This window comes from Sceloporus occidentalis, unplaced genomic scaffold (assembly GCF_023333645.1).
Source record: "Sceloporus occidentalis isolate IW3139 unplaced genomic scaffold, rSceOcc1.0.p SCAF_1, whole genome shotgun sequence".
In the NCBI taxonomy this organism is placed as follows: domain Eukaryota; kingdom Metazoa; phylum Chordata; class Lepidosauria; order Squamata; family Phrynosomatidae; genus Sceloporus; species Sceloporus occidentalis.
Genome location: NW_028316981.1, coordinates 79,311,401 through 79,327,555, shown reverse-complemented (window position 1 = coordinate 79,327,555; position 16,155 = coordinate 79,311,401). Strand labels below are relative to the sequence as shown.

The 16,155-nt window shown below is 47.2% G+C and overlaps 1 protein-coding gene across 2 annotated transcripts in view; it reads left to right on the top strand.

Annotated features, from left to right (window-relative positions):
* Positions 1-11,161, top strand: part of LOC149321684 (ADP-ribosylation factor-like protein 3) — a 61,386-nt gene extending 50,225 nt beyond the window's left edge. For both annotated transcript variants that reach the window (XM_089526937.1, XM_089526943.1), the window contains 4 exons: positions 2,964-3,080; positions 3,435-3,485; positions 6,697-6,882; positions 7,189-11,161. In XM_089526937.1, the coding sequence (XP_089383063.1) occupies positions 2,964-3,080; positions 3,435-3,485; positions 6,697-6,882; positions 7,189-7,236 (402 nt within the window). In that variant the 3' untranslated portion in view covers positions 7,237-11,161. The remainder of the gene's footprint in view (positions 1-2,963; positions 3,081-3,434; positions 3,486-6,696; positions 6,883-7,188) is intronic.
* The last annotated feature ends 4,994 nt before the right edge of the window (positions 11,162-16,155 follow it).

The following is a 16,155-nucleotide window of genomic DNA, read 5'->3' as shown; positions in this document are numbered from 1 at the left end:
TGTTTTGTAACTTACAACTTAATAGCGGTCAGTGGGGGACTTAAGAACAGACCCATGATGGCTAGGCAACCGAAGCTATAATGTTGTTGTTGTTAACTGCCCTTGAGTCAACCCCGACTCATAGGGATCCTGTGGATGAAACCTCTCCAAGAACCCCTGTCCTCCCCTGATCTGCTCAGGTCCTGCAGATTCAGGTCTGTGACCTCTTTGACTGAGTCCACCCATCTGGTGTGCAGTCTTCCTCTCTTTCTACTACCTTCTACCTGTTCAAGCATTATTGTTTTTTCTAATGGCATGCCTTCTCATGATGGGCCAAAGAACAACAGACTCAATTTAATAATGTTGGCTTCCAGGAAGAGTTCAGGTTTGATGTGTTCTAGGACTCATTTGTTTGACTTTTTGGCTGTCCATGGTATCCTCAGCACTCTTCTCCAGCACCACATCTCAAATTAGTTTATTTTCTTAGGGGTCTTTCTAGTTCTTTTCTTGATGCCCTTCCCTTTTCTAGTCTTCTTATTGCTTGACTTCACTCACCTTTCTGATCAATATATGATCCAAGATATGGGAAATCTTTAACTATTTCATTGTCTAGGTTGAATTTATATAGAACCTCTGTGATAATTAGTTTTGTTTTCTTTATGCTCAGTTACAAGCCTGCCTTTGTACTTTACTTTCTTCCTTGACCTTCCTTAGTAACTGCTCCAAGTCCATGATATTTTCCTCTAGTAGTATGGTTAATTTGTATGTATATCCTCGGTTGTTTATGTTACTTCCCTTTATCTTCACTCCTCGTCCTTCTAAATCTAAACCTATTCTTCGTATGATATTTTCAGTGTACAAGTTGAACAAATAGGGTGATTAAATGCAGCCTTGCCTTACCCCTTTGCCAATTGGAAACCATTGTGTTTCTTGATATTCTGTTCTAACAGTACCCTTTTGTCCTAAGTACAGATTTTTCATCATGACTATCAAATATAGGGGTGGTTAAGACCCTAGTTCTAATGAACGTATGGCTGGAAGGTTGGTAGTTTGAGGCCCAAGTGCCATGTGATGGAGTGAGCTCCCATCCCTAGTCCCAGCTTCTGCCAACCTAGCAGTTCGAAAGCATGCAAATGCTGACATGTACATTGAAAATATCAGCAGAAACTAAAGTAGTCTGGAAATTTTAGTTTAAGAGCTTAACATCCAGCTTGAAACATCTGTGGCATGAACCTATCTAGAATTTATTCCTAATGTAAGAGATGAATCCAATTTATTCTGAAGCAGAGTTCTGAATAAGGGATTTGGGGCTGATGTGTCATTAAAAAAACAAAAACAAATCAGTAGCCGTGCAAGCTGAAGTGACTGTGGTGATATGACAAATGCATTCTGAGCATGGTACCATTTCATCTTTTGCTTTGTTATACATTGCTTTACACTAAGATAATGGAAAAACCATTTATAGAATCATAGAGTTGGAAGAGACCACAAGGCCATAAACCTTTAAGGCTAATGCTTTTTTGATTTAGCATGAGCTTTCATGAATATAAATCCACTTCCTTAGACACAATACAGTTATATTAAAGCGTCAAGTGATAAACCATATTTTTTACAGTTGTAAGAATGGAATAGAATATAATAGGAACAAGAAAAATGCAAATCATGTCCCTTGCCCTGCCCTTTGAAAATTTAGGGCAAAGGACATGATTTGCATCCTTCTGGATCCTATTACATTCTATCCCATCCCCTTGGCTGTACGTATAAATACTGTATGCTTTATAACCTGAGATTTCAATATTACTATATACCGCATCTGAGGAAGTGGGTTTATATCCATGAAAGCTCATGCTAAAATAAAAACCAGTTAGTATTAAAGGTGCTGCAACATTTTTTTACCTCCTTCCCTTTCTCCTTTGTTGTTGTTGATTACCTCAGTGGTTGCCAAACGGTGGGGCAAGCATGACTTGGAGGCCCTGATCCCTCCTTCTCCTCTTCCAAAACCTTTTTATGTGTATAATTTACACATGTATTGAATTGACTATTTAATGTATTTAAATAATTCTGTTCTTATTGGAACAATGTTATAAAATGTTCAAATATGAATATACATGAAAGTGCAAATGAAAAATCCACACACTAAAGAAACAAAATATTTTTGTTCATATGCTACACTAAGGGGGCACATGACATCTGCATGTAGATGTAAAGGGGTCACAAGGGTAAAAAGTTTGAGGGTCACTGGTTTAGCTTATTATTAGATTCTATGCTACCATGTAATTTGACCCTCAGCCTTTTAGGGTTCAGTCCTATCCAGGGAGGAAGTACCACTGAATTCACTAAGTCTTATATGTGAATAGAGATGCATAAGATTGCACATCCAGCCCTGCTAAAATCTGCATAAATATAAATCATGCTGCACATCCCTTTCTATATTGTTCTATATTGCCCTTAGGTCATATGATTCTATACTGGAGCAGATCTCTTTCTGAAGACCATAAGAAAGGTATTTAGGATCTCAGTCTAAGAATGAGACTCTGCCATCTTTAAAAGATACACCCATGCCACAGACATGAAAACTTCTATTCAACTTCTACTCAACTTCTATTCACTGTCTAGCGTAGTTACTCGCTGTTGTATGAATTGAGTATTTTGTGTCCCAAGGGGTTTCTTTGCTGGGGCCTGTAAAATTTTGAGCTTTGCCATAGAACAGGGGTAGAAAACATCTGACCTTCAAGATGTGGGATTACAACTCTCACAACCCTTCACCACTGGGAATGCTGGCTAGGTCTTCTGGGAGTTGGCGTTCAAACCACGTGGATGGTCAAAAGTTTCCCACACATGGCATACCTTGAGTTTGGTTTCACCTCTCTCCTTCACAGGTCTCCATATTAGAAATAATGACTTATGATAAATTCACCTTGCAATGACCACTCACTCGCTAGCAGATCTCTTTCTTACCAGCTTCTTCTGCTTCATATTTGCAGGGATTCAACATTAAGAGTGTCCACTCTCATGGCTTCAAGCTTAATGTGTGGGATATTGGAGGACAACGGGCCATTCGGACCTACTGGAAGAAGTATCTGGGCAACACAGACATGCTGGTAAGCACTCAGACCAGCATCCCAAATTGCCTTTCTTTCCTGTACCATATCTGCAGGAAAAAGTGAGCTAAATTAAAATCTGGAGGAAGGCCAGCCCTATTATTAGGCAAAGTAACTGAATGGTAGATATGGGACTACCATTAAAGAACAAATAATTTGCCAGTTACTTAGTTTATTTTAGGATGGATGGAATTTGATCGTCTGGCTCAGATATGTTGTAAAGGAAACATATATAAAGAGAACCAAAAGAGATTTAGCTTCTAATAATACTGCAACTAGGATCCCATGGGATATTGTTGGAGATAGGTAATAGTCCTTCTCTCTTTTCCTCTCTGTGTTTTACTCTTTTTACAGATTTATGTTATTGACAGTGCTGACCAGAAACGCTTTGAAGAGACTGGGCAGGTAGGACAAAGTTCCCACCCCCTCACATTAACCTTATCCTACAGCACAAACCCGTCTGGTTTGTTAGTTCAGCCATTTGGACAGCACTGCATTCTACGTCTGGCAATGGATTCTCTGAAGAATGTAAAGCAGTTAATAACAACAGAGCATAAAACTTAAACTGGATGTTCATTAGATGTTTGATGCTTTTACTTCACAACTCTGCACCTCCCATAGTTTAGTGAATATAAAAATTATTTGTTTGTTATATTCATATCCCAGCCTTCAACTAATGAACTCAAGGCTCTCCTCACCACCACTTTTTTCTCAGAATAATCCTGTGAGGTAGGTCAGGCTGAGAGAGAGCAACCTACTAAATGTATGGCTCATTGCAGATTAGAACCTAATAATAATAATAATAATAATAATAATAATAATATGTTTTATTTATAGACCGCTATTCCGCGATGATCATAGCGGTGTACAGTAAAATCGTAATACAATACAAAATACAGTTAAAGGACGGAGAAGTCTCATCCTTCAGGCAGTCCCTGATGTTGCTGGGTCTGCCTGGTGGCTCCCTCTGAGGCCGAGATGACAGTTGAGGAGGGAGGGGCCTCTTCCTTCAGGCAGTCCCTGATGTTGCTGGGTCTGCCTGATGGCTCCCTCTGAGGCCGAGATGACAGTTGAGGAGGGAGGGACCTCTTCCTTCAGGCAGTCCCTGATGTTGTTGGGTCTGCCTGGTGGCTCCCTCTGAGGCCGAGATGACAGTTGAGGAGGGAGGAAGGGGCCTCTTCCTTCAGGCAGTCCCTGATGTTGCTGGGTCTGCCTGATGGCTCCCTCTGAGGCCGAGATGACAGTTGAGGAGGGAGGGGCCTCTTCCTTCAGGCAGTCCCTGATGTTGCTGGGTCTGCCTGATCGCTCCCTCTGAGGCCGAGATGACAGGTGAGGAGGGAGGGTAGGGTTGCCATAATGGAGGACCTCGAAACCGGGACAAATGTAGGACAAGGTTTGAAAATGTAGGACATTTTTTTTTTTATTTCCTGGCTAGGAAATTAAAAAAAAAAGTCCTAGATTTTTAAACCTTGTCCTCCTCCTCCTCCTCTCGGCCTGAGAGGGAGCCTAGGCCGGCTCCCAGGCCAAGAAGGGCGGGGGGAAGCCTGGCATCGCGGAGATCTCCGCGGTGCCAGGCTTCCTCCTCCTCCTCCCGGCCTGAGAGGGAGCCTAGGCTGTCTCCCAGGCCGAGAAGGGCGAGGGGAAGCCTGGCATCGCGGAGATCTCCGCGGTGCCAGGCTTCCTCCTCCTCCTCCCGGCCTGGGAGGGAGCCTAGGCCGGCTCCCAGGCCGAGAAGGGCGAGGGGAAGCCTGGCATCGCGGCGATCGCCACGGTGCCAGGCTTCCTCCTCCTCCTCTCGGCCTGGGAGGGAGCCTAGGCTGTCTCCCAGGCCGAGAAGGGCGAGGGGAAGCCTGGCATCGCGGAGATCTCCGCAGTGCCAGGCTTCCTCCTCCTCCTCTCGGCTTGAGAGGGAGCCTAGGCTGTCTCCCAGGCCAAGAAGGGCGGGGGGAAGCCTGGCATCGCGGAGATCTCCGCGGTGCCAGGCTTCCTCCTCCTCCTCCCGGCCTGAGAGGGAGCCTAGGCTGTCTCCCAGGCCGAGAAGGGCGGGGGGAAGCCTGGCATCGCGGAGATCTCCGCGGTGCCAGGCTTCCTCCTCCTCCTCCCGGCCTGGGAGGGAGCCTAGGCCGGCTCCCAGGCCGAGAAGGGCGAGGGGAAGCCTGGCATCGCGGCGATCGCCACGGTGCCAGGCTTCCTCCTCCTCCTCTCGGCCTGGGAGGGAGCCTAGGCAGTCTCCCAGGCCGAGAAGGGCGAGGGGAAGCCTGGCATCGCGGAGATCTCCGCGGTGCCAGGCTTCCTCCTCCTCCTCTCGGCCTGAGAGGGAGCCTAGGCTGTCTCCCAGGCCGAGAAGGGCGGGGGGAAGCCTGGCATCGCGGAGATCTCCGCGGTGCCAGGCTTCCTCCTCCTCCTCTCGGCCTGAGAGGGAGCCTAGGCTGTCTCCCAGGCCGAGAAGGGCGGGGGAAGCCTGGCATCGCGGAGATCTCCGCGGTGCCAGGCTTCCTCCTCCTCCTCCCGGCCTGGGAGGGAGCCTAGGCCGGCTCCCAGGCCGAGAAGGGCGGGGGGAAGCCTGGCATCGCGGAGATCTCCGCGGTGCCAGGCTTCCTCCTCCTCCTCCCGGCCTGGGAGGGAGCCTAGGCCGGCTCCCAGGCCGAGAAGGGCGAGGGGAAGCCTGGCATCGCGGCGATCGCCACGGTGCCAGGCTTCCTCCTCCTCCTCTCGGCCTGGGAGGGAGCCTAGGCTGTCTCCCAGGCCGAGAAGGGCGGGGGGAAGCCTGACATCGCGGAGATCTCTGCGGTGCCAGGCTTCCTCCTCCTCCTCTCGGCCTGGGAGGGAGCCTAGGCCGGCTCCCAGGCCGGGAAAGAGGTGGAGGCTGCTCCTCATCGCGGCGATTGCCGCGGTGGGAAGCGGCCTCCTCCTCCTCCCTGGCCTCGTGGAGGCCTTGAGGACCCCGCAGTCGGAGCTCCGACCGCGGAGCTGCCTCCAAGGCCTCGTTGGGGCCTGGGAGGGAGCGTCTCCGCGGCTGGAGCTCCAACCGCGGAGAGCCTTCCCAGGCCTCAGCAAGGCCTTGGAGCCGCCGCGGGGCCTGAGGTGGCCGCGGTGGGCGGGGCCGTCCCGGTTTGGGCCCCAAACCGGGCCGGGACCGGGACAGCACCGCCCAAACCGGGATTGTCCCGCCCCCCGGCGGGATATGGCAACCCTAAGGGAGGGGCCTCTTCCTTCAGGCAGTCCAAGATGTTGCTGGTCTGCCTGATGGCTCCCTCTGAGGCCGAGATGACAGTTGAGGAGGGAGGGGCCTCTTCCTTCAGGCAGTCCCTGATGTTGCTGGGTCTGCCTGATGGCTCCCTCTGTGATCTCCCAGATCTCCCAAGTCTGGCCCAGTGCCCTAACCACTATAGTGCACTGGCTCTTCAGTACAACTGTGGCAATTATTGTGCTATGATGCTGGAGGTTTGCTGAGCAAAGTCTCAGAGGTTGGTTCTAAGCTATGGTAATGACAGAGACTTTGTGCTTGAAAGCCATGTCCACAGCCACCAATAATGTCCCCTCTGTGCAATGGTTCCTGGTGTATATTTTCCAAATGAGTTTGTTCAGAATCCATTGTTTTCTAATTTTTTGACAGGAATTGTCCGAACTGGTGGAAGAGGAGAATCTTACTGGTGTCCCTTTACTAGTGTTTGCTAACAAGCAAGATCTAGCAACAGCATCCCCTGCAGCAGAGATTGCTGAAGGGCTGAACCTGCACACGTATCGAGACCGACCATGGCAAATCCAGGCTTGCTCAGCCTTATCTGGTGAAGGAGTTCAGGTATGAAAAGAATCGGAACTTGAAATGGCTTTGGACTACAGTTGCCAGAATTCCCCAACCAGCATAGTCAATGAGCATGGTCGCTGGGAGCAATTGGAGAGCTGTTGTCCAAAATAGTTTATCCTCTTGGAAAGTGGGCGAAACAGAGAGAGGAACAAAAAGTAAAAGAGAATACAGTAGTAGAGAACTTCTACTATCTGTCTATGGATAATTAGAGCAGAAACTGGTACATGGAGATACCTACTCATTGCTGGAAGCAGGAACCAATAGGGGCAGCTACTTACTTTCTACCTCTGCTCTTTCTAGGATGGAATGAATTGGATTTGCAGCCAGATCACAAGTCGAAAGAAATGATAGTACTGATGAACACAGAAATGGAATTTCCTCTCTACAGAATTCCCAGAGGCCACAGACTCAGTCCAAAAGGCTCACAGCAGAAGGTGCCATCAGGACCTTACCCAAAATTTCAAAATGAGAAAGGAAGTTGCTCTAACATATTTCCCTGAGCAGTCCGACTGATCAACAAACAACCATTTTATGTAAGCGACACTAAATTGGAAAGCTATGCTACAAGTCTGGGAATCATCTAACAGCTGTAACTGTGCAGATTCCATCCATGAAGCAGTTTCTAAAATCTCAATAGCAACTGCAAGCATTAAATTAATACTGTTACTGTAGGTATACTGTTCAATCTAAAAATTAGCTTAACATTATGATCTCACTAATCAACATATTAGATATGATGTCTGTGCATTCATGTATGCTTTTATATACCATTTGCATTTTCAAAGCAATTTCTGGTCTTCAGGGATGCAGTTTTAAAGCTTCCAGTCCATATGGTTTTCATTTACATTCCATTTGGGATTTGCTGATGGCACATTAAACTAATAACAATAAAAGGTCTCTAAGGCTAAATAGGTATAGGATTTCTTTCATCCCTAACTGGAGTAGAAAATTGACAGGAAGCAAACCAACAAGCAAAATATCTAGGGACATCATTTCATCTGGTACTCGATACCCTCTGCTTTGGAAATGAACCAGAAGAGCTGTTGCAGAAATTTCTTGAAAATGTGGGATGTAAACATGCATATATACATCTCTTGCAACTGACAGAAAAGCTTTCAACTGACCACTTCTCAGGACCAGATAACAGAAGCTCCACCTTCTGAAGTTTTTCTACTCATGAGGACCTCTGGAAATAAAATCAGAAAAAAGGATTGCACCTCCTAAAACTGAGTATGCTCTTCTAGATCCTGTCTGAGACAGGGCCATGAGATTCAGATGGTTCAATAAAGTGGCTTTTAGCCACTTGTTCTGTTCCGGAGCTAGCAGATCAAAATTTGGCTTATCCAAGCCATCCTTTTCACATATATGATCAACTGGATTTTAATACCAGGATGCCACAAGTAGATCAGTGCCCATGGTTGCTTCCATATGAGCCATTTTGTTTGAATGGAATCCTTTGTTTAACTCAGTTTGTATGGAGGTTCCAGAGAAAGGTGCCAACGCAGGGTGCTCCAGTTTTCTGTGTTATCTGCCCACCTAGTTCCAAGCCAAACCTGTGGTTGTCTTAAAATGCAGGTGCAACATTAGTGTAGCTGAAATACTGTTGTTGAGGCTTTTCTTTTTAATCCAGGGATATTGTCCCTTAAATTAGGAAATGACTTCTTGCTTTTTTTAAAAAAAGAGCTCATTAGTTACTCTCCTTCATTCAGAGCCAAGATGTTTCTGAACTGCCCTTTAACTAGTCTGGTTCTCTATTAGGGACCATACAGGAATCAAAGCATCTAACTAAAGTGGGACCTTGATATTGACTGGGCTCCTGTTCCAGGACTCCCCCCTCCCTCCGTGGTTACCAAAATCCATTAAATACAGCGGCACAGTAAAATAGTGTCCCTTATATAAAAATAGCAAAATCAAAGTTTGCTTATTGGAATGTATATGTTTTTAAAAGCCACTGAAGGTTGAATCAATGGATATGGAGGGTCAACTATAATTATTTTAGAAAGAAGAGACATGGAAGAATCCATCAATTAAAACCAGAGTTGCAGGAGAACAAGATATATCCTGAACAAGATTAATTTCAGACTGAAGCTATAAAATTACTTTATACAAGAGTGTTGTTGTTGTTGTATGCCTGCAAGATGTTTCCAACTTATGGTGACCCTATCATGGGGTTTTCTTGGCAAATTTTTTCAGAGGGGGGTTGCCATTGCCATCCTCTGAGGCTGAGAGAGCATGACTTGCCCAAGGTCACCCAATGGATTTTACATGGTCAAGTCGGGATTCAAACCTTGATCTCCAGAATCATAGTCCAATGCTCAAACAACTACACCACTCTGGCCATGATACATGGGTATAAGCATTGCTAAATTGTTATGAATAGTTCAGCACATACTAAGTGCTGTGTGATACCATTATTTTTATTTCTCATTCCAGTTGATTGGAAAAAAGTAATGTCCTCAACAGTGCTGGAGAGCCTTGATGTGATAGCAAATAATCTCTTGGGGTTTGTTATACAATGGAAAGGAGAAGCCAGGCATAGTCAAACATGCATTCTAGACTTTAGGAGAGCGGATTTCAGTAAACTTAGAGAAGTATTGAGGGTGATCCCATGGTCAGAAATACTAAAAGGGAAGGGAGTTCAGGACGGATGGGAGTTTCTCAAAAGGGAGATAGTGAAGGCACAATTTCAAACAGTTCCAGTGAGAAAGAAAAATGGGAGGTGTCTCAAGAAACCAGGATGGATGACTAAGGAACTTTCAACTGAGCTAAGTTTGAAACGGAACATGTATGAGAAATGGAAAAAGGGGGAAATCACGAAAAAGGAATTCAAAGAAACAGCAGGCATGTGTAGGGGTAACGTCAGAAAAGCTAAAGTGCAGAATGAACTCAGGCTTGCTAGAGAGGTTAAAAAGAATAAAAAGGGATTTTTTGGATATGTCCACAGCAAAAGGAAGAAGAAGGAAATGGTAGGGCCACTGCGGGGAAAAGATGGCAAAATGTTAACAGGGGACAGAGAAAAGGCAGAATTACTCAACACCTTCTTTGCCTCAGTCTTCTCAGAAAAGGCAAAGGGTGCTCAACCTGAGGATAATGGAGTAGAGAACAGAATAGGGGAATTTCAGCACAGAATAAGTAGAGATAGTAGAGGAATACTTTGCTAATCTAAATGAATTTAAGGCCCGTTACAGACCACCCAAAAGGGGCCGTCTTGGGCCGCTGCCGGTTGCAGCGCGGAGGAGCCACAGCAGCCAAACCGCGCGACTTCTCCGCACTGCAAAAAAGGAGTGCAGAAATCGCACTCCTTCCGGCAACCCGGAAGAGCCGCCGCAAGTGCTAAAGCGCGCACTCGCAACGGCTCTTCCGGGTTTAGACGTCCGGACGCTATGCGTCCGTTACGTCAAGATGGCCGTGCCCGTCTGTATAGGGCGCCGCCATCTTGCCGTACGGAATACACACGAGGGGCAAGGTGCGTCTGGAAGCGCCGCCCCTCGCGTGTATTCCTGGCACAACGACGGCGCCGCTTAGGCCCGTCTGTAAGGCGCCTAAGTCTCCAGGACCAGATGAACTACATCCAAGGGTACTAAAAGAACTGGCAAATGTAATATCCGAGCCATTGGCAATCATATTTGAAAACTCCTGGAAAACAGGAGAAATCCCAGCAGACTGGAGGAGGGCAAACGTTGTCCCCATCTTCAAAAAGGGGAAAAAAGAGGATCCCAACAATTATCGTCCAGTTAGTCTGACATCAATACCAGGAAAGATTCTGGAGCAGATCATTACACAGAGAGACTGTGAACATCTAAAGGGCAATGCCATAATCACAAAAAGTCAACATGGGTTTCAGAGAAGCAAGTCATGCCAAACAAATCTTATCTCTTTCTTTGATAAAATTACCAGCTTGGTAGATGAAGGGAATGCTGTGGATATAGTATATCTTGATTTCAGTAAGGCCTTTGACAACAGTGCGATGCGGCAGCTAAAAAGGCCAACGCAATTTTAGGCTGCATCAATAAAAGTATAGTGTCTAGATCAGGGGTAGGCAACCTTTTTGAGCCGGGGGCCAGGTTGCTGTCCCTCAGACAACTGGGGGGCCTAAGCCGGGGGGTGGAGCTTCCACCCTCCGGGGGTGGAACCGCATGCCGGTGTGGAGCTTCCACCCTCCGGGGGCGGAGCCGCATGCCAGGCGCGGAGCTTCCACCCTCCGGAGGCCAGGCCTCCTCCTCTTTGCCGGGCCCTGACAGGGCCCTAGGCCCTGTCAGAGGCCGGCAAAAAAGCCAGCAGGGGCCGCCAGTGCTGGAGGCCTCCTCCTCTTTGCTGGTGGGGGCCGCCAGCGCTGGAGGCCTCCCCTTCCTTGCCGGCCCCTGACGGGGCCCCAGGCCCCGTCAGAGGCCAGCAAAAGAGCCAGTGGGGGCCGCCAGCGCTGGAGGCCTCCTCCTGTTTGCCGGCCCTTTTGCCGTTGTTGGGACCCTCCAAGAGGGCTCCAGTGGCGGCAACGGACCTCTTGGAGGGCCCCAGCGATGGCATCGGGCCTCCCAGAGGCCCGCTGCCAACGTCGGAGCCCTTCTGGAGGGCCCCAGCGACGGCAACTGGCCTCCCAGAGGCCTGCTGCCGCCACCGGACCCCTCCTGCAGGGCCCCAGTGACGGCAACTGGCCTCCCAGAGGCCCACTGCCTCCGTCGGAGCCCTGTTCGAGGGCTCCGGCGGCCGCAGCGGGCCTCCCGGAGGCCGAAGTCTCGCGCAACCTTTTCTGTGGTCGCGCGAGACTTCGCCTCTGGGCGCCTCCATTTTTTCACCCAAAATGGCGGGGAAGGTCGCGCGAGACTTCGCTGCCATTTTGGGCAAAAAATGGCGGCGCCCAGATTGGCGAAAAGCCGCAAGCGGCGGCGGCGGCAGCAGCAGCCAGGGGCCGGACCAAAGGCCTCTGCGGGCTACATCCGGCCCACAGGCCGGAGGTTGCCAACCCCTGGTCTAGATCAAGAGAAGTAGTAGTGCCACTCTATTCTGCTCTGGTCAGGCCCCACCTGGAATATTGTGTCCAGTTCTGGGCACCACAATTCAAAAAGGACATTGAGAAACTGGAGCATGTCCAGAGGAGGGCGACTAAAATGGTGAAAGGTCTGGAAACCTTGTCCTATGAGGAACGACTTAGGCAGCTGGCGATGTTTAGCCTGGAGCAGACAAGGTTAAGAGGTGATATGATAGCCCTGTTTAAATATTTGAAAGGATGTCATATTGAGGAGGGAGCAAGCTTGTTTTCTGCTGCTCCAGAGAACAGGACCCGGAACAATGGATGCAAGCTACAGGAAAAGAAATTCCACCTCAACATTAGGAAGAACTTCCTGACTGTAAGGGCTGTTCTACAGTGGAACACACTCCCTCAGAGTGTAGTGGAGTCCCCTTCCTTGGAGGTCTTTAAGCAGAGGCTAGATGGCCATCTGCTGGGGATGCTTTGATTGGGATTTCCTGCATGGCAGGGGGTTGGACTGGATGGCCCTTGCGGTCTCTTCCAACTCTATGATTCTATGATAATCACTAAACCATAGGGACAGAAAGTTGAGGAGAGATCAAGTCTACTTATGGGAGGAGTTAAGGAAGTAGATATACAGTGGTACCCCGGGATACGAATTCACCGCGTTACGAAATTTCCGGGGTACGAAAAAGTTAGATTTAAAAAAACTGTTCCGGGTTACGAATGATTTTTCGGGTTACGAAATCTTTTCGGCACGAAATTCAAACCGCGGCTAGCGGCTAGCGGCTTTCCAGCGGCTTTTTCGGGTTGCGAAATGTATCGGGTTACGAACGGCGCCGCGGAACGAATTAAATTCGTAACCCGAGGTACCACTGTACATTAAACCTTGGGCTGGGGAAGAAAAGGCACCATTATATGAGGCTCAATAAATGTGAAGTTGCATGCGCCTGAAGAAGTGGACTGCAATTCACAAAAGTTCACATTAAAATAAATTACTGTATTAGTTTTAAAAGTGCTAAAGACTCCTTGTTGTTTTCTTGAAAGAAATGAATGTGAACGTGACTTTGAAAACTGTTTGAATAATTAGCTAAGTAAGATAATATATTTAAAATGTTGTGGATATAGATGGCCCTCCAAATATTTATTAGGTGGAAAGAGAATACTGTGAATATGTGGAAAGGAAGAATAATCTTTTTCTCCTAAATATCACATCAGAACTTAAATATGTACTTCCTAAAATGCATGTATATAGATGGATGTTATTGATGAGGTCAGAAGGCACAATCTTAACCCATTTACATATACACACTTGCACCCTGTCTGGCCATCTTCACAGGGGTGTCCTACAGATATTCTCTCTTTAAAAAGAATGATCACTTACTTACTGAAGAGTAAGTCCTTTAACTTAGTAGGTCTTACTTCTGCATAAATATTAACTTCTTGTTTCATTAAAACATATATATGCCACATTTCAGCAAATGACCTTTAAGGTGAATCATAACAGAACATTTAAAAACGCTTTTAACAACAAACATAAAAGCCATATGCTCCACTGGGGAGATTATTACACCAGTCCCTTGACTGCTACAGTCACGCAATTAAATTAAAATGTGAACATACCACTTTCTATGTAACCATCTCTGCGTATCTTCACATTCATGCAACCCGGGTTGCTGCCCCCATCACACTCCCTTCCTGCACTCTCCCATAACACCACCTCCATCTTTTACACCTTACCCAGCAGGCCTAGGTGGAGTTTTTTAGAGGTTTTTCCAGCTTTTCCCACGCACTTCTGGAGCTCTGCAGCCACAATTTAAGCCTTGAAAAGTTTTTAAGAACTTCAGGCTGCAGAGTTCTGAAATTGTATGAAAAACTGAAACCAATTTAAAAGGACTAGTGAGTGGGAGGGGGGAAAGGGGGTAGGATGGGACACTGACACAACATGACTGGCAATCGCTTCCAGGTGCTGCAAGATCCCTTCTCATACAGATACACTAGACTATGGCCTGTTACAGACAGCCAAAATAAAGCTGCTTCGAGTCACAGTGGAGGTATGGTGTTTCAATGATGCATGCGTCCTAAGGGTCCAGAAGTCACACCAAAGCCACACTCCAGCCCTAAGGACTGGAGCATGGCTTTGGTGTAGCTTCTGGACTCTTAGGACGCATGCATCATTGAAACACTATATCTCCACTGTGACTCGAAGCAGCTTTATTTTGGCTGTCTGTAACAGGCCCAAGTCTCTAAATAATCTCTCTAGGTATGAAAAAGCAAAGCACCCCATAAGCCTATAGTCCCTCAGCACCAGTTTCTTAGTATTATCAGTCAAGACAAGTTGAGTGCAGTGCAGTTTTGTCAAGACCTACGAAGATGTGAGACTATTGCAGTGGAGGTAGACAAAAATAATTGTATCTTTTCTCTCAGCTTCATAGAGTTTGCATTAACATGAGGTCTAATCTATGTCTGACTGGATTCAGCCTAAGCCCTTCTCCATCATTAATTAGTCTAGCTGTCTCCTTAAGTCTATCATTGCACTTCAGAAACCCAAGACATCCAAATTGCAGGTAAAGAGAGATGGGGCTTGGAAATTACTGTATTAATTTCCTAGGCCTAGCTCATCTCTACTGCCAAAGTTATAAGTCCACAGCCAAATTAAACTCTGAATCTGTACAGCACCAGGCCGTAAATTTTGTTTGTTGACCTTGTTAATATGGTTAGGGCAGTATGTCACACTTTCCCCATTCGTTACAGTAAACAGACTGTAAACATTGTCCTTAACTGCATCATTCTGGTTTATGAGCATTTTTCTGTTTCCTTTAATAGGCAAAGACTAAAATTTGCACACTGTTTATTTTGCCACAGATGGACACAGCATTTAGGCTCTATTCCTGGAGCACACTAATATACACAAAAATGAGAGGAAGAGCATGTACAGCATGTAATACAGGTTAGTTGAGTTTTCAAGCAGAGGCGGAAAATGTTCTAAAAATCTATCACCACTGCATTATATAACTTTGTATGTCTGTGCCTTCAAGACAAGTGATCTGTCAACTTATGGCGACCCCATCAATTGCACAGGTTTTTCTTAGGCAAGGAAAACTAAGAAGTGAAGTTGAAGGCTTTCATGGCTGGCATCCATAGTTTTCTGAGGCTATGTGGCCACGTTCTGTAAGAATTTATTCCCGACATTTTGCCTTCATCTGTGGCTGGCATCTTCAGAAGTAGGCGAAACATCAGGAATAAATTCTTCCAGAACGTGGCCACATAGCCTCGAAAACCCACAGAAAACTAAGGGGTTGTTCCCACTAGGTGAAACCCCGCGTTCTGAATCGAATCCAAGGAGTGGCGTTCCTATTAGGATCCGATTTAAACCTAGAACGGTTCTAGAGCAACCCGCAATCGTCCCCACTACAAATCGAATCGTAGAGCGGGATAGAAATTTAATTCGAGCTTTCCTCATTTAACGCGTGTTAAAAAAACACTAGGGTCCGACCTACGTTTTTCCATTGATTCGAGTTAGGAACCGGAGTATTTAAATAGGAACGACAGCCTTTGAATCGTGTTAGATGGATGGGAGGAGCGGACTGCGTTGGGGCTGGCATTGGGGGAGTTGCCCTTTCTGTCCCCATCTGTCATGGCTGTCGCCATTTTTGCTTCCCTCACCCCTTTGTCCGCTGTGGTCTTTCAATAAGAGATAAGGATTATTTTTATTTTTGCAACCTCCCCTCTGTGTGGGGAGAGCCCATTTCTAACGGAGGAGAGGCAGGAAGGGAAGGCTCCTCTCGAAGAGGCATTCCCTGCCCGCTTGGGCTCTGATCTCGCCCAGACAGGGAAGGGAAGGCTCCTCGCGAGGAGGCATCTGATCTCGCCCAGGCAGGGAAGGGAAGGCTCCTCGCGAGGAGGCATCTGATCTCGCCCAGGCAAGGAAGGGCTCTGATCAATGGGGGGGGGGGGGAATAGAGCCTTTCTCCCTCCCTTTCTCAAATGGAATCTGCCTTCTCCTCCAACCCTGGAAAGAGAATCTTTGGGAAGAGTGCTCCCTCCCTGCTTTTCCAGCAGCCTCCTTCATTGATCTCTGTGCTCTCTGAAGGGATTCTCCCTGGCTGTCTTTTGGGAGACATGAAGAGGGGATGCTGTCATGGAAAACCTATCCCATAGTTCCTCTGGAAAGAGCTTGGGTTTCTTAAATTCGCTTTGCCAGAAGCCTCCCCCATTGATCTCTGGGCTCTCTGAAGGGATTCTCCCTGGCTGTCTTTTGGGAGACATGAAGAGGGGATGCTGTCATGGAAAACCTATCC